This window comes from Lupinus angustifolius, chromosome LG05 (genome assembly GCF_001865875.1).
Source record: "Lupinus angustifolius cultivar Tanjil chromosome LG05, LupAngTanjil_v1.0, whole genome shotgun sequence".
In the NCBI taxonomy this organism is placed as follows: Eukaryota; Viridiplantae; Streptophyta; class Magnoliopsida; order Fabales; family Fabaceae; genus Lupinus; species Lupinus angustifolius.
Window position 1 is genome coordinate 780,143 of NC_032013.1, and position 26,867 is coordinate 807,009.

Here is a 26,867-nt window from a genome sequence, read left to right on the forward strand (position 1 = left end):
ATATAAAATATTAAATCACAAAAAATGGAATGGTCTTGTAGCTCAGTTGGTTAGAGCATTGATCTTATGAGCCAGAAGTTGTGGGAGTCCACTATGAAAGTTAATGGAAGATGTTAATCAGATAACTAGATGTAAACTTGTTTCACTAGCACAAGAGCGGGATCATTAAACCATAATCCTATATATCATTCCCCCAATATCATTATCCATTCTAAAAACTATAGTTTATTTATCAAATTATTCTGAGTCATTCCTATATTTATACATCATATTGCTTTTTTCAATTCTATTAAGAATTATTTCATAGAAATCTTAATTATAATCTTAACAACATGATTTGTGATGGAAAATATAACAAACCAGTCTAAAAGAATTGTTGTGCCTATTTACACATTTAATATTGTAAATAATATGTTAGATCCTCTCAAATAAAGTTAGACTTATTAACTAAATTAATAATCTTAAAAAATATAATTTCTTATAAAGGATTCTCTAGAGGCTAAAGACAAGATGAATAATTGAATTACACTATTAATAAATATACTTATTACAACAACTCTTACCATTTTGTGATAAATAATTGGTTAAAAATAAACAATTCCCTAAATCAAACAAGAAAAGAATTTCAATCATAAATAAGTTGGACTCATTTTACTTGCATGACCAAAATAACATGCAATATCTCTTTTAAAAATCATTAGGATCACACAATGTGCAAGGTTTTGCAACTACATTTTAAAAAATTAAAACAAAAAACAATTAAACTTTAACAAAACTAAGATCAATGAGCAACATATATGGTCATCCACCATCACAGAAGTGGGCCTCTCAACAAAAAACCAAATTAATCTCTTACTCCTCCAATCCTCAACATATCACTATTTGGGTTCATTTCAACATGTTGAAACATTCCTCATTCTTTAGAATATTGATGAACTCTTTGAATATTTTCTGTTTTCACAAATAATGTTTTGTCATAATTTATCTTTACCACCTCCATCTTCATTTTAGTCTTCACTCCCTCTACCATTTTAGTTGATTTTCTTATAACTGAAATAAACTTTTTGGTGATAATTTATTTGATAAAGATAGAAAATGTTAGTCTATGACTTTTATAAGTGGTTTGACCCACATTATACTCAAAATTCATCCTATAGTAATTTAGCAAGTAAATTATTTTATGATGGTTCTTTCTTTACACAAATCAAAGAATCTTGGTAAGTACACACTTAAATATGTACAAAAATTACCCAAAAAATTATAATTTCCTAAAATGAAGAATCTCTTGTGGGTGCAATTCTCATGTAATGGTGATGATTTTGATTGTAGAGATCATAAGCCCAAAGATAATCAAGTGGGCATAGTTTCTTACCATAAAGTCTAGCCCGTGGTTTCCCTTTACTACTCCAATGAAGCAAACTAATTGGCCCATGATGCAAAATCCTAAAAACCATAAAAAATGGTGGAAGTGAACCCAACTCATAAATCCTCTTATCTTTCTGAATCTTTATCAATTTCTCAATCTTCCTTGTGTACTCACCCTCTCTCCATCTCACCAAATCCATCACCATCACCCTAGTGTTGAAATAACAAGGCCTTTTCCTTTAACCTTTAAACACCTTAGAGTCTGTTTGCGAGTTGAAATTTGGAGGGGAATGAAAGAAAAAATAAGGCTTTAGAATCATTTCACAATGTATTTTATAGCTTTGAAGTCTTCTTTTTTCCTTCATCCCCTCCAAAATTCAACTCCCAAACATACCTTAAGAGAATTCAGAACTAGACTAAAACTAATAAGAGAAATATCTTGTAAAATTTGCATGACAATATTCTGCTGCACCAATCACTCTTGACTGAGTCGATAAAACCTTTGAATATTATCAACAACTATAACATCAAAATCTAAATATATAACTCTTTCATCACATCCCTCTAGCAAATCAGCCAAATAACTTCTTGCATAATTCAATAGATTCTCAAGTGCTTCTCTTATTGAATGAGATATCAAATGATTAACTAAAATTTCCTTAAAAATATAAACTTTGATGAATGTAAGATAAGGAAATGATGATTTAGCAATCCTAATAAACTCATCCTTGTTCTCAAATCGATGGTCATAGCAATATGAACAAATGAAGGGTCACATGCCAAACCCAATTTCAAATTGTTGTTATCAACTTGCAAAAAGTTATCAACTTTAGCTTCAATTTCATAGCCATTTTTGTGTGTGATCTTGTTATTAATAGATCTAATAGCATTGGCTTGAAAGAGAAGCATATAAGTTAAGAAAAGGACAACAAAAATAATTGATCTAGAAAGAAACATCACTCTATAACTATAAGACCAAAAGAGTGAGAAGATGAGAGAGATATTGGAATTAATAGGGAAGATGATTAATACATAAATATTGAATGATGTAATACCAAAATAAAAAATTCTTATAATATTAATGTGTATTTGTAGATGTTAAACTCATTTTCGTATTATAAGTTAGTTAGCTATTAGTACTAATGGTATGATTAAAACAATTATTTGCATGCAATAGAAAAAACGAGGAGAGGATATGTTGATTTAAGAATAAGTTTCCTTTTCTTATTGTTGAGTGATTAAAATATATATGTAATGACAGTGTAATAATTATTTATACTATTATTATATTATCTATTATTCATGTTTAAACTTTTTTTTTTAATTTTTTTATAAATAAAAATAAATAATAGAGGATATATTGGGTTAAATATTTATATTGAATATGTTATATGGAATACAAATATACAAACATACCAGTCTATAACAGAGCACGTGCTTTTAATAATGTTTTTAAGAATAAATAGTCCATGTTATTATTTCTCTCTTTCTTAATAACCTCTGTCTACAAGTGTGATTATGCAATTACTATAATACCCTTGATCTTGGGTTCAATTACCACCTTGGAATTTATTTTTCTTTTGTCTCCCACCATTAAAGTTGGACCTAACTCTACAAGATAATGCAATTACATATTTGTTTGATGTACTTTAAGCATGGTTGAAACTTTTAAATGTATATCTCATTTAAGTTACTAAAAAATTCATTAAAAAACACAACTCGATACACGAAACTCCCACTTCATAGAATCTATAAAGGATAAATATACACAACCTTACCTTTTACTATATTTTATTTGTCTAACTTAAACGATACTACACTAATTTCTAACAAAATCTAAGCTTAGACACTAAGTTGATAAGCTATCATATTCAAAACCACCATTACTCAATCACTTTAGAAAACCATTTCCATTGCACCTTATGTGTTCATTAACCCATTGGTGGTGCTCTATTTTAGGGTCACCAATCCAACAACACAAGTACTATATAGAAACAATGAAAAGAACAATGTTGAATCTACTTCCATGTAAGCTTGCATCTTCATTAAGAGCAAGATCAAATTGGTAAAGAAAAATCTACAAATATATTATGCATGAAACTATTTACATAGAAGAGGCACCAATCTACATTCCCCTCCTAACTTTCATGTTTGCATCATGACAGTTAAATTAACAACCAAAGGATTCTGAGGTTGTTGCACCGAGACTCTTGTAGACATCATAAAAGTATGGATTTGTGTGTCTTAAAACTGTTTAACAGGAACTTCTTGTTGTACCTAAAGGGCTTCAGTTGCCATGGGTATTACGGGAACGCCAACAATTTGCGATATCTTTCCTCCCGATTATGTCGGGTAGTAGAGGTGGAGGCCGCCCTTGATGAAGTTCCTCTTTTCCTTCTGGGGCGGAAGAAAAAATCTTGTGTGTCGAGAACATAGGAAATCTGCAGATGCGACTGATATATTAGAAAATCAAAAAAATTCGTATGTCGATATGAATATAACACCTTATGGAAAGAAATCAAAATAAAAGATTGTTATATGGTTTTACAGCTGTTAGAATATTGAAACTTGGGTTATACATGATTAGCATTTATGATATATAATCAAAACTGCGTTTATGTTGATTAGATGAAAGAGAAATAAGAAGTTACTAATTATTAGGGTGACAGAAAACTAGGATCAAATTGTCATGCCAATGTACCAACACCTATTAGTTTGTCACATCTGATTCTCTTAAGCAAAGTCTTGAGTTCGAGTCTTGTAAACAGTGAGTTCAAGTCTTGTAAACAGTAAAAAAAAAAAAAAAGCTGCTGAGAGAACATTGCCTCAACTCAAACCATAAAAAAGTTCTTTCGCCCAACATATTCGAACACTTTGACATTCGACGACACAAAAAAGACTTCCTCATCCTAAACAGTTGCTCGGTGTGACTGCCATTTCACGAAAACATCCCTAAAATGAAGTTCAAAGATGCCATTTAAACCATGGTCTGTCGCGACTACCATGGAGACATGACTGTGGTGGTCACTATTCAAAGTATAGTGAAAACCTCTTCTTTGCAATTGGTGAATGGCGGTCGGGCCAAAAACGGTAACACCATGGTGACATGGTGCCTCCATTTAATAAAATCAACTCTAAAAGGATGAAAAATAACAGCTTTTTGAAGTGTTACGTGTGACTGTGTGCCGATGCAGATAGAGAAAGAGAGGCTTCAGTGATGTCAAACTTGACAGTCCTATACTCATTAGCTGTGAATGCAAATTAAAACCTCTAAAGGTTTAACAAGAATATCAGAACAATGTTGAATAAATTTAAACATTGTCTTTGGTTGATGGACACAAAATATAGATCACTCTAGGTGAGACCATTTGAAAGAATCGGCCTAAATGGCGAATTGAAAGATTTGGTTTTTAATAAAACTTAATAGGCATCTTTTGATCTATGTAAAATATTTATTTCCATATAATTTACATAAATAAATCTGCCGAAGTCCATTCTGTCTTCTCTATTTAACTAGAGCTTAACTTTCTGTGATCATATTTTAAAGATGGCACAACGGCAGAGGTCATATAGAGAAAGATTCCATAAATGTCGGATAATATATGAATAAAGCACTACACTGCCAAAATAGAAGCCATTAAGGATAAAAATGCTGCATACCTTAGATGAGTTGCAAGCTATCTTGCATTCCAATCCATTAATCACTTTAACACCATCCATGGCAGAGCAAATTGCAGAGTGCTCATCTAAGCCTCGATATTTGCGTTTGTTTCTGCATGTCAAAAAAAGGCAGCAACTTACGTATCGCCTCGTTGAGGTTATTGTACATCATACTGACTATTTTTTGTAGATATCAATTAAAGAACTGTTTCTTGAGTTGCTTCCTTTTTATTTATTTATTTGATTTATTACAAATGAATTGTTTTTATCAAGCAATGTAAATTTTCGACGAATGTATATAAATATAAGCTGCTAAAGATTTTCCATGAGATCTGTTTTCTCTACTGTCTCGTGACGCTGTTACCAGCACAATATGAAGGTAATCAATAGACTGGAATTCTAAAGAACTGATGACGAAAAGCGACTAATCGAATAACAAGCATTTAAGACAGCATCAGCCGAAAACGAAAAGGCATCTCTAAACGTAGCAAGAGTACAATATATGAGAAGGTGGTTGCTTTTGTCTACCACTCGAATTTATTGAGAGTACGGACTTGTTGATTGATGTAAAATAATGAAATAGATAAAATAAAAGTAGAAAAGTGTAATATTATTTATGCATTATCACAGCACATTTTAATTTTCCAATTTGAATCTCATTACAAAAGAACTTGAATATAAAAATAAACTCAGATCTTTTCATTAAAAATAGCCGAGTACAATGAAAAGAATTCATCAATCAAGGTAATAACAAAATACTTACCCTAAGATATAGATATACTTGGACCCTATATATTAGTATGAATAACAGAAAATGGAGAAGACCCAATTTGACTGTTTTCCCGACTCAGTAAGCATGAAAATGCGCCCCGAGTTGACACGACTTACAATTTCAAGACTAACATTGTGAAACTAGAAACCATTGACAGAAACTTTGACAAAAAAGGGATAAACTAAGTGACTATTTCAGCATCTCCGTAGCTTGCAAATAAACACGGACTCCACTCGAGCAACAAAACCAGAGGTTGCTCCAAATATATTTCTTCTTCAAGGCCCCAATGAAGGAAGACATTTATAATGTCTAGCTGATATAATGGCCTATGACAGACATGGAGAGAAGTAATCAAACAGAAGCAACTTCTGGTTGCACTTCAGAAAGGTACTCAATCTACTAGAAATCCTCACCCGATCTATAATTTCTTGAGTTTTCATCCGTTTTCTCCACATTATGCTTCTGTTTCCTCATCTTCTGTTCCATCTCTGTTTTATAAATTGTTTCCTTCTTATTAAGTGATGTAAATCTTTAACTAATGTATATAAATATGAGTTGTTAAAGGATACCCTAAAGCAAAATTCACACAAAATGTTCTCTGGTTTCTCTTCAAGCCATCTTAATTGAAAGTGATCGACAATATACTAGCTAAAATATGCAATAAAATCCCACACGCAGTATGTTTAAAATCCCAATTAGAAAATATAGAATTAACAAGTTACTTGGAGAGAGAAAACGTAATAGAAAAAAGGAATACAGTGATCTTTAAGGTTAATCATTTTCAGAAGAATTAACCCCCACCCCTTTTTACTCATCAAGAGAAATGTACCAAAATGAAACTTAAAAGTTTAATCTTGCAGATTTGTACCTTCGCAGTATAACGCCATTTGGTTCCTTTTTGCAAGGAGAGGCAGACAGAAAATCGTTGTGCAGATAAAAGGAAAAATCCGGATCAATAGATACAGCAAACATCTCAGGCTTTTCATTCATATTGTCCATGATCTGGATGGAAAGTCGAGAAGGAGTAGAAGACTGCAATGACATAACAATGGAAAATGTTACCCATAAATAGAAATAATTTATGAAGTACAGAAACACGTATTCTGTTTGTAAATTTGTTTGTCAAGTCAGGAGAGGGGAAAAGTCACATAGGACCTACACATTGCAATCGATATATATTCTCCTCATTAAGGATGACATGTGCATTTGCATGATAAACTGAATCATTTAATTTCCCGGGTTTCCGAGACTTCTCATACTCGTACAATTGGAGAAGTTTACTGTCTACCTCATCGGTTGTGACAGTTTGAAGCTGCAGAAAAAGTCAACATTTAGAACCTTTAAAGCAAATAACTCATAACTGGATAATAGGAGAGATAAAGAAACCAAGATACCTGTCTGACCATCTTATATATTAACTTGTCCAATGTGAATAACACATACGACTGATTCCCAATAATTGCTCGGCACTCATCTTCAAACTTTGCATTCTCAGAAGATCCATCAAGCAAGTTGTACAAAGCATTCATAAATCTGAAAAGGACCTAGACTATCAATTAAATGTGTAATGAGCAGGGAGAGGGGGCTCGTATAAAGGGGCGGCCCAGTGCATGAGGATCCCACTTAGTGGGATCTGGGGAGGGTAGATGCACACAGCCTTACCCCGCAGGTGGAGAGGGGGCTCGTATAAGTTGCAAAAAATATACCTTGAGTAAGGATCTAGGGAACTAGCATCCTTCGTTTTCCGTTTCGTTTCTGCACTCATTGAATATGTTTTTGCTGATAAGATCCTTTCATAAAGAATCTGCCAAGGTCAAGAGAGTGTAAGACATCAACACCAAGGAAGCAATTTCATCATAAAATTACGTATTAACACTATCCTTACTTGATGGAGCCTAAAAAGCGCATAAAAATCATCATTTCCATAAAACACTCTGGTATCCTTCATTTCTTCAACAAATGAAACTGCTGATATATGCTTTGTGAGAGGTTTCACTGACGAAAGGAACCTCTCGGACAATGGCAATGACAAACCATCTCCAACAGATTGTGCATCTCCATCAGCTTCGCCTTCACTCTCAGCCTTACCATCAACATCATCATGTTCCATATCTTCCTCCTCCTCATGATCTTCACGGGAGCCTTCATCACCAGCAGACTCACTGCCTGAGGCATCTTCACCACCTTCAGAAACATTCTCACTGTCCTCGTCATCAGCATCTGCGTCATTATCACCTCCAGCGTCAGGGCAACTCTCGTCCTCTCCATTTCTAGAATGATGTTTCCTTATTTCGATATTGTGCTTTGACTTGACCGTTGACTGTGCATTTGAATCTCCATAACCAACAAAGTTATCTTCCTCGGAATCACCATTCGGTGATAATTCACCCTCTTCCTTTTCAATTTTGCTAGGCCCAGCAGACTCTTCATGGCTTTTAACTTCACTGCTCTCGTTTAGCACCCCATTCACTACTGGAACCAGAGCTGGAGTCTCACATCCCTGAAACACAAGCATAAGCACAGAGACATTCTTATATCAAATGGGAATTAAAGCAAAAATGGTTTGAGACAAGAAAGATAAAACAGATGCAAAAGCAAGAAAGTCACAACTTGTTGCGAGTGCGATGACTAAAATTAGGTAAGTATTGAAATTTTCCACAATTGAGAACTCATACCTCCATCGATGGTGCATTAGCACTCTGACACTTGGCCACAGAGTCATTAGTATCAGTAGCCCGTGATGGAGTAGTAACACAGCCTTGAAATATAAACAAAATTTAGTATTTTGGCAAGAATTCAACTAAGATACTAAAACAGAAATGATAAAGAATTGAATGAACATAAATAGAAAAACCAAAGTTATGGAGGAAATCAATTTTGCAGCTATCTTGAATACAAACCTGCAGTTAATTCTGCATTGGTTCTGCTCAGGCTATTTTCTTCTCTAACTGCAATTGATGCATTGTTTTTAGAAACTTGTTCATCAGATGCAAATGGTTTACTAAATCCAGACACTTTCACACTGCAGTCTACATTTTTCTGCCCTTTATCCATCACTGGATCATCTTTACAAACCAGTTCACCACCGACAGATACATTTTCTTTACCATTAGCTGCTAAACTAGTCTGATGAGCATTCTTCACTTCAATTACCCTACCATCAGCCTCATTCTTATTCAATTTTGGTAACCTTGAAATAGAGTCTCCGTGAGGACTTCCATCACAAACATTGTGGCTTTCTTTCCTGTCCTCCACATTTTCTGTCCTATAAGATTGGGAAGGAACACCGAGCATTGGCTCCAAGAAGGTACCCCAGAGTCTCATAATTTTACTGAACAACTCCTTACTAGAGAAGACCTCCTCACATGAATATCGAACAAGTTTATACAGGTCTTCATGAATCCCAGCATCAGAATATTCAAATTCGAGATGTGGAATTAGAGGCTGTTTATTTCCAGCAGAAATCGACTGAAGAATATCATCCTCCTCCTGCTGTTTCTCTTTAATTTCTTTGATCTCAGCCACCAAAGCTTTATATCATTGAACACAAAATATTAGAACAGAGAAATAGAACGATAACAGTAACAACAAAACTTGAAAACTGTTCAATGCTAACGATACAACTATAAGCTTTTAATAAGATCATTTTCAATACTAATAAATTTTAGTAGGCGGGGGGGAGGTAAAGACCTGCTAAGATATAAAATTGACTAACTGACCCATGCAACTTTTACGGTACAATATTTCGACAATTATACCTTGACTTTTATATGTATGTTCATGGAGCAGCTCAAAGCAACCAAATCCACAAAAAATATAAATATGAAAGCAGATAAACTATAACCATTGGGATTTAAGTTCAACTTACATTTTGTGCTCAAGTTCTTCGAATCTTGTTGCTTGAAGTAGAAGCTACGGTGATCAAGTGATTTGTAGTGATTTTTAGCATAAATTTCAGCCCAGACCTTATTGAAATCTGAACGACACCTAGTCCACTCCTCCTGTTTCTGCTTCAGTCGGGTAATTATTACAGGCAGGGAATGAGTTGGATTTTTACGCAAAATGTCTACAACATCAAGACCATGGTCACCATATAGACGTTCAATGCACCTTACATTTAGTGCTGCAATATGTAGCCCAGACAGAAGCAATTCATCACAATATTGTATAACAATAAAATAATACAAAACATCACTTCAGATTGGGATTATTTTGGTACCAACCGGTAAAGTGTTCTTCAACACGGCTCAGACTCTCCATATTGATCTTATTTTCAGCAATGTTATTATACAATTCCTCTGCACGTTTAGCAGCTGAACTGACAGACTCTAATAGCATGTCCAGCTCAAATCTACATTAGAAATAATGATAATATCAAATAAAAACTGAACATTGGATCAAGGAGGCAGGATGGATAACGAAATCAAAGAAAAACTGTCAGATCCAATAAAAAACTAAGCTAAAAAACCAGCACGTGTTTTTTTACCTGTCATCTTCACATCTGAACAGGTTTTCTTCATACTGATTCCTGCGCATATGCTTGAAAGAGTAATCTTCACTTCCTGATGTCACAGATACCCAATGATCATTCAACACTTGAGCAGCGAGCTCAGATCTATGACTGACGGAAGGAAATGGATACTGCAAAAATAAAAAGAAACAATGAGTTCTACAAGAAAAATATATACCAACAAAGCCAAAAAGAAAAGTAATCAAATGGAAGTTACATACATCTGCCGGAAGACGCCGGTAGCTGGGAGAACAACTTTCACAGTCATTAAGGTCAAGCTCTTGAATGGATTTGTCCATGTATTTGCTGTATCTTTCCTTCTCTTTACCTCCATCGACCTCACGCTTCTTCTCTTTGTCTTTGTCCTCCAACTTTGATGATCTTGATGCATGAGCATCAGTAGACAACGACTCTGAAATCAATGTGGTTACAGCATCAGAAGATGATATATGGAAAGAAAAAATATCATTTAAAATCACTAAGCATATTCAACACCAACATCATCTGAATGATTAATTTAAGGGGGGATATGCAGTCCATAATCTGACAGTTCTCCTCGAGAGTAAGAAAAGGAAAAAGGAAATTGAAGCATATACATAAGGAGGATAATTGATGTGTATTATATGCCGACTTACTTTTACTCATGACACCAGCAAGGAATCCATCTGCAAAAACAAATTTGAAAGATTTAATCTCAAAATGATAAAATACATTGATAATAAAAATAGCAAGAAATTTGAACAATAATTACCAATATTCTCACAACGCTCCAGGAAATCATTGAACTCATCCATAAGGTCCGAATGTTTTCCAAGTAAATCAGTTACCTGAAATGTAAATTTTTCAATTCATCCTAGTATTAGATTAACTCCGAAATCATTGAATTCATCCATACCAAACATACGCAAAAGGAAGTAACAACTAAAATGATTCAATGTCAACAAGAAAAACAAAGAATGAAGTACAGTAGTAAAATCAGAGAGGTGTTCAAGTCAGTAACTCAAAGAAGCTGGCACGTACCAAATTTTGCAAATCATTCCTTTTTATTATTCCATTGCTGAAAATGTGAAGGCACTTCAAGAATGCTTGGTAGTCATCTGCACTGCTCAACTTCTCCTTAACTTTCTCACAGAAACTGAATGCTTGACTATACATGCCTGGTATGAAGAAAAGCTTGTTATCAAGAAAGATACCAACAGGCCAAAGAAATGCAAATAATTGAACTACCGAAATTCCATACAGCCGATGATAATGACATTTAATTAAGGAAAAGGTTTTTTTTAAACTCTAAATTGATTGCAAACACTCGACACATATGGGTCTTGTTAATAAGGTGTATGATCTATATATTGCTCAAAACACAAAACAAGTACAGAGAAAGAGATGACAGTATAAGAATATCAAAAGGTACATTTGATATTTTCATAACCATTGATCTAATTTACTATGTATTTACAATTTGCAAGTTTGACACCAAGAAAAGTAATCACTGTTCCATTCCCCTGCTTAACTTGCTTTGGTGATGGTTTTCTGCACTACAGCTGATTATGAAAACGAATTTATTACGTAGAAATGGATAATATAGTGCATATTGGAAATGTGATAGTTATTGGCAACCAAAAGAAGTGTATGAATCTAAAATGCAAGAAACATGTTCAAGCAATGTGATTTGTCCAAAGCATGGCATGATTACTCACTCTTTAAGGAATCTTTGTCCTCGTGAGAAGCAAAGTCAGAAGCCAATCCACAACCTTCAGCCTTTTTGACAGATTTCCTTTTATCAGGAAAGCGTTGTGAGTTCAAATCCCTGTTGTTATCAAGATCAGCTTCTCTCTCATCATGATCACGAATTCTCCTATCCCTGCTCTCGCGTTTCCTCTGTTCCTTGTGCATGATCATAGTTTTGTCATCATCAAGATCAGTGTGATCAACACTTAGATCACGATCATGCGAAGAAAGAAGCCTATCTCGTCGATAACGTTGCTGTAAAAAGTTTATAGCTCAATCAGTAAAAAAGCAATTTACGAAAGTCATACAGAAGGGAGAGGAACACTGTTGCTACCTTGTCTACTTGCATTGGCCGCATCATGGGTGCTGAAGAACTTCGCTCACTAAAGCGCTGCAATGAATTTCGAGGAAATGGAGTATGCGGCATAGAATGTGTTCCAGAAGTATCTGGTAAGAATCTAGTGAACTCATCGAGTAAATCTCGGTGGTCCTTGAAAAGGGTTGCAACCTAGAGAATTTTTTTCGAAAAAGGAGAAAAAGTTTCAACAAACAAGTACCAAGGAAGTCAACAAAGAACACCAAAATAAGAAGATTAAGAACTTCACCTCACTGTAAACCTCGCCAATGTCCTTGTGCTCTTTGCGGTACATATTCAAAATGTCCAAGAAAGATTTGTAAACATGGTCGTCATTTTGGAATCGTTTCTGTGGAAGCAAAATCTATAAATTAATGCTAGGAACCAATGAGTGCAGTAAAATAAATTCCTGAACTAAAGCATATCCACCTTTATCCTGTTCACAAAAGTTATAGCTTCGTCAAATTCAACTGTTTTCTTTGGAGGAGCATCACCCTCATCAAGTGTTATCTCATATCCCTTTGGCAAGAAAGTATTAAATCCAAAAATCAAATTATTATGCCCTTTGAATAGCTCCTTCACTCTTGCTATGACACCAGCAGTGTCAATCCTGAAGAGGAACAAAAACTACTTAGACCCAACACCAAAATTTTCAAACTCAAAATAATAATCACATAGTATAAAATGGGATTTAAGAGTCTACCTTTGAGCCTTGAAATCTTTCATAACCTCAAGAAACAAGTCATATTTTTCTCTTTGGTCTTGAAACATGTCTTTCACTTCCTTCAAATAGGATAAGGCATCATTGGTAGTCAGTTTCTGCGATGGAGTTGCTCCTCCGCCTCCTCCACCCACACCACCGCCGCTGCCGCCGCCTCCTCCACTAGGGATTTGATTTTGGCCATAGCTTCATACACAGAAAGCAGCCACAATTTCAAATAACCAAACTATTAACAATTATAGCACACTAATCTAAAAAATATACCAAATGCTCTACTTGTACAATGTTCATATGATCGAAATTTTAAAATATCCTCAGATTGAAAGAACGGAGTGCATAATACAAACATGCATACTTCTAGTTTAATCAATGAGGTAATTTAGACCATTACTCAAATTACTTGCTCGGTAAGATTCGCACATGCGACTTAAAGCAACCCACAAAATGCAGCCCTAGCCCATATCCAAATGCATATGTTCCTTTTACTCAAATATCTCACCCAAAACCCCATTACACATTCAATTTAAGTTAAATTATCGACAACCCTAAATTTTGAAAACCCTAATGAAATTCAATTTCAATTTCAATTTAAACACCACAAGTAAAAAAACACAAATTGCACACTTGAATTCTTCATAGATGTAGCTAAAGGCAACAACTTCACATGATACATAAGCTCAATTCTTAAAGCACAAAATAGGGCTAATAAGCAAATTTCAAACAAAAAATAGGGTATCAAAGAAAAACATACGAATCAGCAGCACGTGATGAACCAAAGGGGCGTTTGAATTGAGAGCCAGAATAAACATCATCCCTTGCCCTTTTCATATCTGCAAAACAAAAACAAAAAATCAATTACAAAATTCAAAATAATGAGAGCATGAAGTAGCAAAATATCATGAAGATAAACATAGAATTGAAGGAAAACAATGAAGACCCATTAAATAAAAAGGAAAAAAGAATGTAACTTGATCGATTTCAAAAGAAAATTTTGATGGGAAAAAAAGTTGAATAGATCTCTCTATAATAAAGAAACAGTGAAGGGTTTTTGTGTTTGATAAAAAAACATGAAAAATAGGTTTAGTTTCTTAAGTTTGTGTCTCACTCTTACGTTGTTACGTAACAATGAAAAAGAAGAGAAATTGTTTGAAGAGAGAGAGAAGAAGAAGAAGAAGAAGCGGTGAAAACGTACGTGCAAAGTGTGGAACTTAAACTCAAAATTTGGTGTTTGGAATGAGAAGAAAAAAAGTGATGATTATGAAAAAGAGGTTTTTGTGTTTGTGTGTTTTTGTGTGAACTTATGCTTTTATGCTTTGTTTTTAAGGTGTGGGCTATGGATACTTTATTACTATCAAGCCCATTGTTTCTTTTATACATTTAGGTTTTGGTTTTGTTTTTTTGGAGGGAAAAGAATGTATGTAGTGCCAATTTACGAGTTTTAGACATTATCATTGTATTATCTATCATTCAGGTTAATCATCATCATAATTGTTGATTCTTCACAAAAAGTAATACAAATAAATGGTTGATGATATACTGATTATGAATAAATATTTATACAATAGATTTACCATCTTTGTTTTTTACTTGTTGTGTTTTTTCATCATTTTCTTTTTCCAATCTATATTTCACATGCACTAATATTTATTATTATTGTTGGCTCATATGAGATTTATAAGATGGTGATAAGTATTCATTCATCCGTCTATAAATGAAAAAGAAATATTATTTTTTTATCTAATAAATTTTTTTTAACTTCATCTTTATTTAGTACTTTATTGATTTGTATAATAGTAGAAAAATTTAATGAGAACAAAATGTATGCACTAACAAATTAAGAATTTTTATGATGCATTGCATTATTTATATTAATATTTAATTATAATTGGTTTTTAAATATATGTAGTATAATGAAAGATTGATTATATACTGATTGTGTATACATTTTTATATTAGACAATATATAGATATTAATCTCAAATTTAATAATTATTAAGAAATAAAAGCATGATGACAAAAAAATAGAATGTAAAGCAACAAATAAATTATTTTCCAAATATATTTTTTCGTAATGGGATAAATAGGAATTAGGGTATGCTACTAACAATTTTTCCAGTATTTTAGTTTAGATAAAGATTCTTTTTAAAATAACCGTATTTCTAAAGTTTAAAAAAGAGATGAATCTATTCTTAATTTTATTTAATGCACAAAAATCACAAGTCATTAATAATCTAAAGATATTATCCATTCTGTTTAACATAATCTTTAATATGTGTTTGTTATTTATCATATTTTTGGGATCCAAGAAATTATGTAGATTGACTATTTAATTAGGAGATCACACATGAATTCCATCAATTAATGTACCAAAAAATATGTTAGAAATAATAAATGAGTTAAATATCATTAGTTAAATTTTTATCAACTAATAGAACTTTGTTGGGTTTTTTACACATTTTGTTGTTTCCCAAATTTATTTGTACCAATAACTATTTAACTACATCACCACTTTCTCACTATTAAAGATAAACTCACATTAGATTAGAGAAGAAAATTTCATTATTTTTAACCCGATCCTTACTTCTTCTTTTTGTTATGTATTGATAAATATTTTTTTTTGGAATCCACTAAATTATACAATTTTGGCATTTGATTATACATGAAATGCATGACTAAATAATGTGCTGAAAACACTATCATGGAGAGAGAAAATAGATAATTATTTTCACTAAGCATTTGTTTTATATGATTGTATCCATGGTTTATTTCTATCCAAATATCTTAATTGGTTTAGGTAGGTTTTCACTAAAATAATTGCATTAATGTTCATAACACATTCCTTGAATAAAATAATTGCTTCATCATATTCCTTGAATAAAATTGATGTAGAGTCAATAAAATAGAAATGGGGTCAACAAGTGATTTAATGTGCGTTATTATGAAATTTGTACAATAATAAAAAAATGTCTCTCACAAAATTATTATTAGTTAAATTATAATTATAACTAATTAATAGAAAATAGTGAGATTGTGGTGCCTATAGATATACAACAAAACACCCTTGCTTTATTGAAGAAATTTTACAAAAAAAAGTGTCACTAACAAATTTATTATGATCAAATGGTTAATTAGCATTTGCAAAAATATTAACTAAGGATCTAAGGTATCTTATTATTTTTGAATTTTGGAAAATGAAATGTAAATCACGTTTGTGTATTCCAAATTGATTTGTACCTATATCAACTAATTAAAATTTTGATATATTTAATGACATATTTCAACTAATTTCAAGTGATTCTTATCTAAAATAGATTGATTGTGACAAGGCAAGTTGCTAACTTCATTTTTTTAATCATGTTTCCTCTCATCCCATGAATGAGTATAATTAATCATATACTAAAAATATTAAAAGTACGGTTAAATAAGAAAACATGTAATATGTTATTAATATCGTATTGTATATCAATAATGTGTTGGTCAAGTGATATAAGGTCATAATGGATTTTTAGGTAAACCAAATGGTTAATGATTCAATTCTTAAGAGTGACAATTATTTGAATGAACAATCATTTATCTCGAAAAAAATTAGTTTCTTATCTATAAAATCAAGAAATATCATTGGTTTGCAAAAAAAAAATATATCATATCATACAGCAGGTCCTTCCCAAATACTAGTGAAATGGACCCCACATTGATATGGTACATCAATTAAAAAATGAAATTTGAATTAATTTTTATTAAAATACTATTGTAAAGGATAGAACAAATACCACTGCTTTAATTTTAATTTATATCTAAAATATGATATACCATTAAAACGTATTTTTTTTGTCAATTATTATAAATAAAAATATTTATTATATTATTCATTAATTTTTCAACTTGATAATATAATATATATGAATTTTTAATTTTACTGGTATACAATTTAATTAGTGAATCATCAATTAAATAGTTATATAATACTTGTAAATTGTAATCAACCAATTTGATAACTAATGTGATATGGATAATATAAAAAGTGGAAATTTATTTACTGTCATACACTATCCATCATTCATCTGGTTACTTTTTGCATATATATTTTCCCCTAACATTAACCAAATAACTATCAGTATATTAATTCTGATTCTTAATCAACTTAAGCATAATTAAAAAGAAACGATTTGGTAGAGTTCATCTAAGAACTAGTTGGTAGAGTTGAACATGTTTGACCGTGTGATAAATTGTGACTAATTTTAGTGGAATTGGTTCTCTTTTCTGACATGATGACTTATTGGGACAAAGATATGTTGTACCAAACCCTGTCCTAAACTCTGTCTCAAACTAATCATATTATGTCACTTCAGTAAAAAAAAAGTAAATATTCATAACTTTTTCAATTTTGCTTCATTGTGATTGGTTAGAGAGATGGTCGGGGACAACATATCTCTATCCTAAAGATGGTGGATTGGTTAAACGGATGGGGATTATCTATCCCCTTTCCTATCCTAAGTCAATCACATGTTGACACATAAATAAAAGAATATTTTTAAAAACAAAATGTGAAAAAGTAATACTCTAATTGGCTTAGTATATAGAGTAGGATACCATTAGAGATATAGGTGATCCCTGTCCTTGGTTAAACACATTATCATGCCCAAGTATGTCTTTTAGGCCAAGTTGCACCCTTATGATCCTTACATAATTTATAACAATATTTATATAATGTTAACATAAAGATTTATACACCGTCAACATATTATATATTTGTATTACTTATATTTAAAAGTCAATAATAATCAAATATAAATGATAGACAATTTAGTGACAATGTAAAAATCTCTTACCCATATCTTTTCCCCCTCAATTTATATCCACATTCAACCATGAATAACATTAGGCATATGTAGATTAACTATCTCCTTTTTCTTCCCTCACTTTGAGTTTTCATCATAAATAAGCCCCTCATGTTTTTCAACCTTATTAGTTTTATCTCTCAAAAATTGAAAAACCCAAAATAATCTACAAAAATTCTAAATATGAATCAACTTAGTTCTTCTTAGCATGTTTTACAATACCTATTGGAGACTAATTTGACCATAAAAATAACTATTTCGACTTATATTTCAAATTTCTGTAGACCATTTTAAATTTTTCAATTTTCGGGAGACCAGACCGGTAAAACAGAAAACATGATTTCATTAATTAGTTTGATGGTCTTCTTTGAAGACTTACCAAAGAGTAATAAGCTCCACTTGGTCCCTTACCCAACAAAGAAGAATGTGTCCCTTTCTCCACAACTTTCCCTTTACCCAACACAGCAATAACATCACAATTTTGTATAGTACTCAATCTATGAGCCACAACTACACTAGTCCTTCCAACCATAACCCTCTCTAGTGCATCTTGTACAAGCTTCTCAGATTCACTATCAAGTGCACTTGTAGCTTCATCCAAAAGCAACACTTCAGGGTTCTTCAATATGGCTCTTGCTATAGCTATTCTTTGCTTTTGACCCCCTGAAAGTTGCACCCCTTTATCACCACAAAATGTGTCATAACCTTCTTTCAAACTTGCAATGAATTCATGTGCATTTGATGCTTTTGCTGCTTCTATAATCTCAGCTTCATTACTCTTATTATTATTGTTATTATTATCATAAGCTCCATATGCAATGTTTTCTCTTATGGTTCCACCAAATAATGTTGGTTCTTGACTTACTAGTGCAATGTGGTTCCTAAGTGATCTTAGATTATAGGACTTTATGTCTCTACCATCTATTGTTATTGTCCCTTTGAGTGGATCATAGAATCTATCTATTAAGGCTATTATTGTTGACTTGCCAGAACCACTTTGGCCTACTAATGCAGTTGATTGTTCAGCATCAATTTTGATTGAGAAGCCTTGGAAGATCATTACATTAGGCCTAGCTGGATATGCAAAATGGACATCACTTAGTTCTATTTGTCCTGTTAACTTTTCTGGCTTGTAACCTTCTGTCTCATCAGGCTCAATTTTTGTGTCCCTGTTAATATAAAAGAGAATAGATATAATGTTATTGATGTGGCATGATGTCCTAATTATAACAATACTAGGCTTCAACATTATTTTTAGTATGACCAACGGTATCCTTATCCTATGGGTAAAAAAAAGCTAATCTCTTTCTGGGTGTGTGGCTAACTCTTCCAACAATGTTGCTTACAGAAACCAAACTCTTGACCTTTTGGTCTACTCGAAGGATATAATGAGAACTTGGACCACTAGACTAACGCCTTATTGGTTGACTTCAGTATTATTATGTACACAATTGGCGACAACTTATGTAACAACTTCTGACGCGATAACTTTTGTAACAACTTCTGACTCGACAACTTTTGCAACAACTTCTAACTCAGCAACTTTTATAACAACTTCTGACGCGACAACTTTTATAACAACTTCTGTAACAACTTCTGACTGATAAGACAAAGTATGGATGCTTTTGTATTATAAGACAGATAAACATTTCTCCAAAAAAAAGTGAAGTAACCTAAGTTTCTGTGAAGTAACAAAATATTATGAGATAATAGTTAAGATATTATGATAGTACCTATCTAGGACTGCAAAAACTGAGGCCACAGCATCTGCACCTTTAGCAAGGTCACTAGTCATGCTACCAGCATCAGCAATAACCCTACCAGTGCTTATCAATATCATGAATGTCTCAAAAAGTTGCTTACTTGTGATATACCCATGTGAGATAAGCTTAGCACCATACCAAAAATCCAAGGCCCAAGTACATGATGTCAGGCTTTGTGAACATGCAAGCCCAAGCCCTGCAAACCATGATTGTCTAATGCTCTCTCTTCTTGGGTTTTCTTGTGATTTTTCTAACATCTTGATGATTCTATCTTGTGAGGAAAATGCAGTTATGGTTCTAAGATTTGAAACAGCTTCTGCAGCTAGCTTACTACTTTCATCTTGGGCCATTATGGCTTTTTGAGACAAGCTTTTTAGAAGGACACGCCTTGTGTAGAAACATGCTATGATAATGGGCTGAACTGCTATCATAACAATGGCTAGTTTCCATGCAATGACCAAGCCCATTGTGCAGGCTATAACCACTGCTGAGATGGTTTGAATCAGTAGAGCCATTCTGTCTCCAACTAATGACCTTACCTGTAATAAGATAGAGTTAAAAAAGTGATTTTTCCAAGAATTTAATCATAATCAAAATCCACTAGTGAAACATTAAAGGGTATAGCTTATAAGTACAATGCATAGCCAACAAAACACAAGGTCCAACATAAATGTTAGTGTCAATCACAACCTTATTCTCATAAACGAAGATGTTGATTTCAGGATTTGGACATATGACTTATAGGTCACAAGGCAAATAAGCTTACCGTTGCACCGACTTCATCTTCATGAACCATTACTCAAAAAGAAAATAAAGATAAAATTTGAGTACAGCAACATAAGCATTAAGTACTGTGTTGCCCAATATGAAGATAAATGTTTGTTTTTCGACCATTTTTCAATTGTTAATACGATATATAAGAATTACTACTGCAAAAACTACTACATCCTTGATCGTGAAATATGTTGAACCCTGTGAATTGCGTGAAAGTAGGATACTCGAAATTCGGGAGTACGGGTTTTATTCTGATTTGACAATAATAAATGACTAGGAAGTAACATATAAGAGTGCATGAAAACATTGTGCAGAAAATGAAGTTAGAAAGTTACCACATTGGCATCTCTGGCAAGTCTAGAGCAAATAGCTCCAGTGGAATTCTCATCCTGATCAAACCACCCAACTTCAAAAGTGAGAATCTTAGAAAACATTCTCTCTCTGACCCTTTTGGTCAAGTATTCACCCATGTAAGCAAAACTATAATGCTGTAAGATATTAACCACCAAAGAAAACAAAGCCAATCCCAAAAAGCATAGAGAATATATCATTGTTTTCCTTTTGATCTCATCATGATCTGTAAGAAAATAAACAGATATCATGGACCCCAATGCAAATGCATAACTAGGCTGAACAGCACCAAAAAACAATGCATTCAAACATCCCAAACATGCTTGTTTCCACTCAGGTGAATTCAATGCCAACAACCTCCAAAATGAAGGAACATGTAACTTCTCATCTTCCACAACATTTTCAACTTCATGATCACCATCATTAACCGAAGCAGGAGCCGCTGAAATCACGCTACTAGAACGACTCGCAGTCGAAATTCTTCTGCTACTAGTGTTTTGAATGTTGTCTCTATTTGACAATATAGATGAATTATTATCTTCTTGGTCACCATTTGTTTTCTCTGTTTGTTGTAGATGAACTAGTGAAGTATAAAGACCATGTTGATTTTGTATAAGTTCATTATGTGACCCCATTTCCATGATTTTTCCATTTTTCACAACAGCAATAATATCAGCATTTCTAATTGTAGATAATCTATGAGCTATGATGATTGTTGTTCTTCCTAATGAAGCTTTGTCTAGAGCTTCTTGAACAACTCTTTCAGATTCTGAATCAAGTGCACTTGTTGCTTCATCTAAGAGAAGAATTCTTGGCTTTTTTATAATTGCTCTTGCAATAGCTATCCTTTGTTTTTGTCCACCTGACATTTGAACTCCTCTTTCTCCAACCTATGTGTAATGTAACATGTTTTAGTAAGACACAAATGTTAAGGTAATCAATCAAAAAACATTGAAATGTTTTAGGAGCTATGTACCTAGGAATATTTTGTTGGACCATGATCACATATACTTATTATGTTAGTTAAAATAAACCTGTGTAATGTATAATGTATAAACCATATTTAAGCCTTTTACACTTTCAACACATCATCCATCATTCATATGGTAATCATTATTGACTTTTGAACAAAAGTAATACAAATCAATGGTGAATAATGTACTCTCAGTGTAAAAAACTTGTTTATACTGACGATGCATGAATATTAAACTCTTCTGGAAATATGTTAATTTTAGAACAACCAAATCTGTATCCTACTACATGAATCGAACGACAAGGTGGCGCTCATGTTAAAGGGATAGTAGGTAGACTATATGCAGTAATATTTATCTAAAAAAAGAAAAAAAATGTATACATCGACAATGTAAGAGTTTTATACACCATCGATTCATCATTTACCATTCATTTTCAATCATCACGACTCTTCAAGAAAAATAATACAAATAATGATGGACCATATAGCGGCTGTGTATAAATCTCTACACCGACAGTGCATAGATATTGAGTTAGGATCATCTCCATTTAATGAAAAAGACAAGTACATCACAAACAACATGAAAAAAAAACACAAAGATGCGACACTTTTATCCTCTAAATATAATTATACGACAGTTTTATCTGTCATGGTTCATAGATATTATACTCTATACAAAATATTCTTAATTTAAGTGTGAAATCTGGTTGCACTAAGTGCAGATAATAACATATACTTACTTGTGTATTGTATCCATGAGGCAATTGAGATATAAAATCATGAGCATTAGAATCTTTAGCAGATTCCACAACCTCATTCTCAGAAGCATCTTCTCTTCCAAAAAGAATATTCTCCTTAATACTTGTTGCAAATAAAGCTGGTTCTTGACTAACCAAACCCATTTGAGACCTTAACCATTTGAGTTGTAACTTATGAATAGCAACACCATCAAGCCTTATTTCTCCACCAATTGGGTCATAAAACCTTTGCAAAAGTGCCACAACAGTAGATTTTCCTGATCCACTTCCACCAACTAAGGCCAATGTTTTACCTGATGGAACTTTTAAGCACATATCATTCAATATAATGCTATCTGGTCTTGATGGGTATGTAAATTCAACCTTGTTAAATTCAACTTCTCCTGAAACATTCTCCAAAATTTCACCATCCATGTTGTCTGAATCAATCTTTGGAACTCTTGTTATCACTTCACTTATTCTTTCTGCTGCACTACTTGCATCTGAGAAGTACTTTACATTGGACAATGCAGCACCTAATGCTCTGTAACATACAACATAGTAACATACATCACTTCATCTTTATTATAAGACATAAATAACAATTTTATCGTTAGACAATATATATATATATATATATATATATATATTATCAATATTAATTACTTATAAGTATTCTTAGGGTATATATTATCAATACATATATAATCCCTTTCATCAAACATAAAATTATTATGAACTCAAACAAAGTCATATTATTATGAGCAATATCAATGTGTAAGAGAATTTGATCTATTATATATAATTTTAGAAGGACCATACAAGTTGTATTATATTTATTAATGAAGCTACAAATTAAAGAAATATGTGAGTTTCAACTTGTATCTCCATAAAGACGTCATTTAGGTATAGGTAAAGAGAATATATATGCTCCAAAAAGTGTGTCACTTTATGTGTCATATTTTATAATTTAAAAGTGTAATAATTAAGTATTTTTATGGCTAAATATAGTAACTGACACATGAAGCGACACACTTTGTGAGACAACATATATATTTCCATAGGAAAACAACAGATAAATATGTTGCACACTCTGCTCGGATCTTAGATCTATAACTGGTTGTTGTTATAAATGTAACACTCTAGTTCTGATATGCGATTTCCCAGACCTATGAATATACTGAGCATGTCACCCATTAAGCTTAAATATTCTCTGCAATATTTTAGTTCTCTCCAAGGGGAGCCTTCCACGACTCGAACCTGTAACTTCAAGGATAAATAGTCACTATATCACTGAGTCATTATCATTAAGTCCCTTGGAGGAGAATAAAATATTGTATGGAGTATTTAAGTTTAATGGGTTTGAGAAGTCACATGTCAAGTTATTTTGCCTAGAGTTAACTCATATGTGTGGAATGAAGCCAGAATGCCTCGTCGCTCTGTCACAACTTCAGAATTTGCCTGACACCTATCGTCAAGGTCACTAGTCACTGTCGAGGAGTAGATTTGGCAATTTTGGGATTTCAATTCCCTTTGGCCTCCTCTAATTTGTTTATGTAGACATAGGAAACATTCTGTTGGGGCGACATCTGTTATCCCAAAAAATGTGTCACTTCATCTGATTGTTTGGAAAAATGTATTTAAGTTAAAAATTTAATAATTAAATATTTTTCTGATTAATTGCAGCAAGTGACACACTTCTTGGAACAGAACATGTGATCCTCATTTGGTTACCCATCCTAAATTGTTTTTTTTTATATTTTCGCTTCTTTCATTTACTTTTCTATTTTATCCATTTCAATCCTTTATTTTTAATTATGTTACTTATTATTTTACTTATCCCTTTTAATTCCATTTTTTCGTATTATTTGCTTGTAATTGATCCATTCAAGCAAGATGGAGGTTCATTAATTTATTCTTATTTTGTTTCTTTGATTACTACAACGAGGAGAGTATTCATTTTTTGCTCGATTATATCTCAAACTCATTTAATTAAGACAATTTCTTTATTAACACAAATCGAATTAAAATAATATGTTTTAATTTTTGGAATACGAGGGTGATGTTAGGACTCTTGTTGTATTTTTCTATTTGCTTCGAGACGAGAAGTAGTTACAATCGTTTATGTTGTCTCTGTTATTTATCAAAGTGAGAATAAAATAAATGATTAATAAGGACTCTTTGTTAATTAATTCTCTTTCAAGAATAAATCATTTAATGCATTTAAATAAATATTTCAATTATTTTTGGAATTCGGTAGCAAGATTTCGACTCTTGTTGTATCTTTCTCTCCACTTTAAGACAATAAATGGTTGAGATTATTTGTATTGTCTCTTCTAATTATCAAAGTGGGAAGAGGATTAGTGATTCATGTTGAATATTTGTCCATTAGTTCCACCACAATCAAATTCAAAGAATTTCTACTTTAATTAAATTTATTAACTATTTTTTTTAGAACTATGTAGTCTTGATTTCCTAATATATATAGAGCTACGTATGAGCAAGATTTATTCTCGTTAGACACAAAAATTAAAATATATTGTTGTGTTACAATAATTAATTTTTAATAAAATAAATTAAGAATATATGTAATCCATACAATTATTGAGGGTAAATTTTATTTTGTATGAACACTCTACTAATATCTTCCTTGATCTATAAGTAACCACAGATCTAAATCTATAACTTAATAGATCAATTAACTCAAAAATGGACATAAATAGAGAATTCAATATTTTAACTGCAAAAAATATCGTGACAACTCCGAAAATCGGACACGACAATGATGTTAATTATCCTTGTATTTGATTATTAGACAATGTATAAATCAGACACATATTATATATTTTTTTAATGATATACTCTTTCAACAGTGAAAAAAACTATAAACATATATTTTAGAAAAATATTGGAAACAAAAAATATTAAAATAAAACAAGGAAATAAATCGTTGTATATCCAATTATAAATAAATTATAAAGCTAAGATATTGAAAATTTTGATTTAAATTATCTATCTATTTAACAACTTAATAAATAATTAAATAAATATTACATATTTTTAGTCATTTTTTAGATTTCAACTAGTTACAAAGATATTTTTATTGAAAAACTAGTTTAGTAAATTATCTACACAATTACAAGTTTTTAATTACCTTCGTAACTATAATCTGAACATATACAATTTTTTTTAGTGAAAAAGGTTATCTATTTGTATCTGACTTAAGAGATAAAAACTTGATTCACACAAATATATGATAATCATTCTTGAATAATAGTTGGGAGGACTAAAAAAGAAAAAATAAGAATATGTTATGGTATGAATTTCCTTAGTGAACATACATGTTGATCAAACTAATTTGTTTGGTTATTTAGTTTGATAAATTTGGTTAATAAATTAAATGAGTCAAATTTGAGCTAAACTCATTAAGTAAATGATAAGACAAATTGCAAGAGCACAATTATGTCATCAAGTAATAAAATGTCAATCTCACAAAGATCGAAAAATTCATTTACTTAAAACAATTAATTTATCATTAATTCAAATATGAATTAAAAGTGAAATTAGAACAATTAAACAATTGACAATAATTATGAAAATAGTAAAAAAAGATTGAAATCTAATCTAGGAGTAGTTCCAAGGATAATGGTTATTGCCTTTACACTCGCAAATCCTTGTTTTGCTCCTTTTCATGAACTTTAAGTTGTGAGGGTGAATTGTTCTTTGATGTGTCATCCTCTCTCAAGCTTCGACATGTGTACTCAATTGAAATCGCACTTACTCTCGTGATACGATTATCAATCAAATCATTCACTTGGATCTTTCTATCAAATCGCTTCGTAGCAACCCAATGTGAATTCTAGAAACCCCCGATAATCCTAATACTACTCTCGTGAATTAGGATTCTAGTTTGAATAATTGAATGATCAGATAGTTGGGTTCACCTCTTGGTCCTTCCTCATGTATCTAAGAGGTGTAATTTATTGGTCAGGCAACTTACACGAATAAAACTCAGTTTAATGATTCAAATCACAACGCTCAATGAAATAGAAGTAAGAACAAATGTTTATTAAATGTAAATGAGCATAGCCCCAATCCTAGAAATAAAGGGAAATACTCACTCATAATGGAGAAGAGAATATCAAACTCTAAATTAGAGATTTGTAGTGTAAAATTTCAATTATTGAGGGATAACTCTCATTTATCATAATTACAAAATATTGGGCTAAGCCCAACAAAACAAATCTAAAAAATAGGAATAGAATATAACATTTATGACTTCTTTTGGCTCTTCAATTGGTCTTTGCATAGCCTCAACAC

The 26,867-nt window shown here is 32.0% G+C and overlaps 2 protein-coding genes and 1 pseudogene across 7 annotated transcripts; all 3 read right to left on the reverse strand.

Annotated features, from left to right (window-relative positions):
* Positions 1,269-2,335, reverse strand: LOC109346922 (annotated as a pseudogene).
* LOC109347311 (paired amphipathic helix protein Sin3-like 2) lies at positions 3,364-14,386 on the reverse strand. Of its 6 annotated transcripts, none has more exons than XM_019587065.1 (23): positions 14,304-14,386; positions 13,863-13,941; positions 13,094-13,297; positions 12,820-13,000; positions 12,641-12,739; positions 12,370-12,543; positions 12,005-12,290; positions 11,328-11,464; positions 11,059-11,134; positions 10,943-10,972; positions 10,529-10,719; positions 10,284-10,438; positions 10,021-10,148; positions 9,666-9,920; positions 8,698-9,327; positions 8,473-8,555; positions 7,683-8,297; positions 7,504-7,601; positions 7,192-7,330; positions 6,957-7,109; positions 6,666-6,829; positions 5,026-5,137; positions 3,364-3,806 (listed from the first exon to the last, which is right to left on the reverse strand). In XM_019587065.1, the coding sequence occupies exons 2-23, from the start codon at positions 13,937-13,939 to the stop codon at positions 3,669-3,671; spliced, it is 4,125 nt and encodes a 1,374-aa protein (XP_019442610.1). In that variant the 5' UTR covers positions 13,940-13,941; positions 14,304-14,386; the 3' UTR covers positions 3,364-3,668. The 6 variants fall into 6 exon arrangements, with proteins under 6 accessions (XP_019442610.1, XP_019442611.1, XP_019442612.1 ...); XM_019587066.1 differs by having other exon boundaries at positions 14,223-14,353; XM_019587067.1 differs by lacking the exon at positions 14,304-14,386 and adding an exon at positions 14,217-14,241.
* Positions 18,295-23,132, reverse strand: LOC109347313 (ABC transporter B family member 15-like). The gene is made up of 4 exons (XM_019587071.1): positions 22,551-23,132; positions 20,822-21,727; positions 19,683-20,251; positions 18,295-19,118 (listed from the first exon to the last, which is right to left on the reverse strand). Exons 1-4 carry the CDS (start codon positions 22,980-22,982, stop codon positions 18,299-18,301), a joined length of 2,727 nt encoding a protein of 908 aa, XP_019442616.1. The 5' UTR covers positions 22,983-23,132; the 3' UTR covers positions 18,295-18,298.

Coding starts and splice junctions, on each gene's coding strand:
- LOC109347313 (XM_019587071.1), bottom strand. CDS start 22,982: ATGGATGGTGAAATTTTGGAGAATGTTTCAGGAGAAGTTGAATTTAAC. Junction 21,728..22,550: donor CTCATGGATACAATACACAA/GTAAGTATATGT, acceptor CATTACACATAG/GTTGGAGAAAGAGGAGTTCA. Junction 19,119..19,682: donor GTTTTTGCAGTCCTAGATAG/GTACTATCATAA, acceptor TTATATTAACAG/GGACACAAAAATTGAGCCTG.
- LOC109347311 (XM_019587065.1), bottom strand. CDS start 13,939: ATGAAAAGGGCAAGGGATGATGTTTATTCTGGCTCTCAATTCAAACGC. Junction 10,439..10,528: donor ACCGGCGTCTTCCGGCAGAT/GTATGTAACTTC, acceptor TTATTTTTGCAG/TATCCATTTCCTTCCGTCAG. Junction 9,328..9,665: donor GAAGAACTTGAGCACAAAAT/GTAAGTTGAACT, acceptor AATGATATAAAG/CTTTGGTGGCTGAGATCAAA.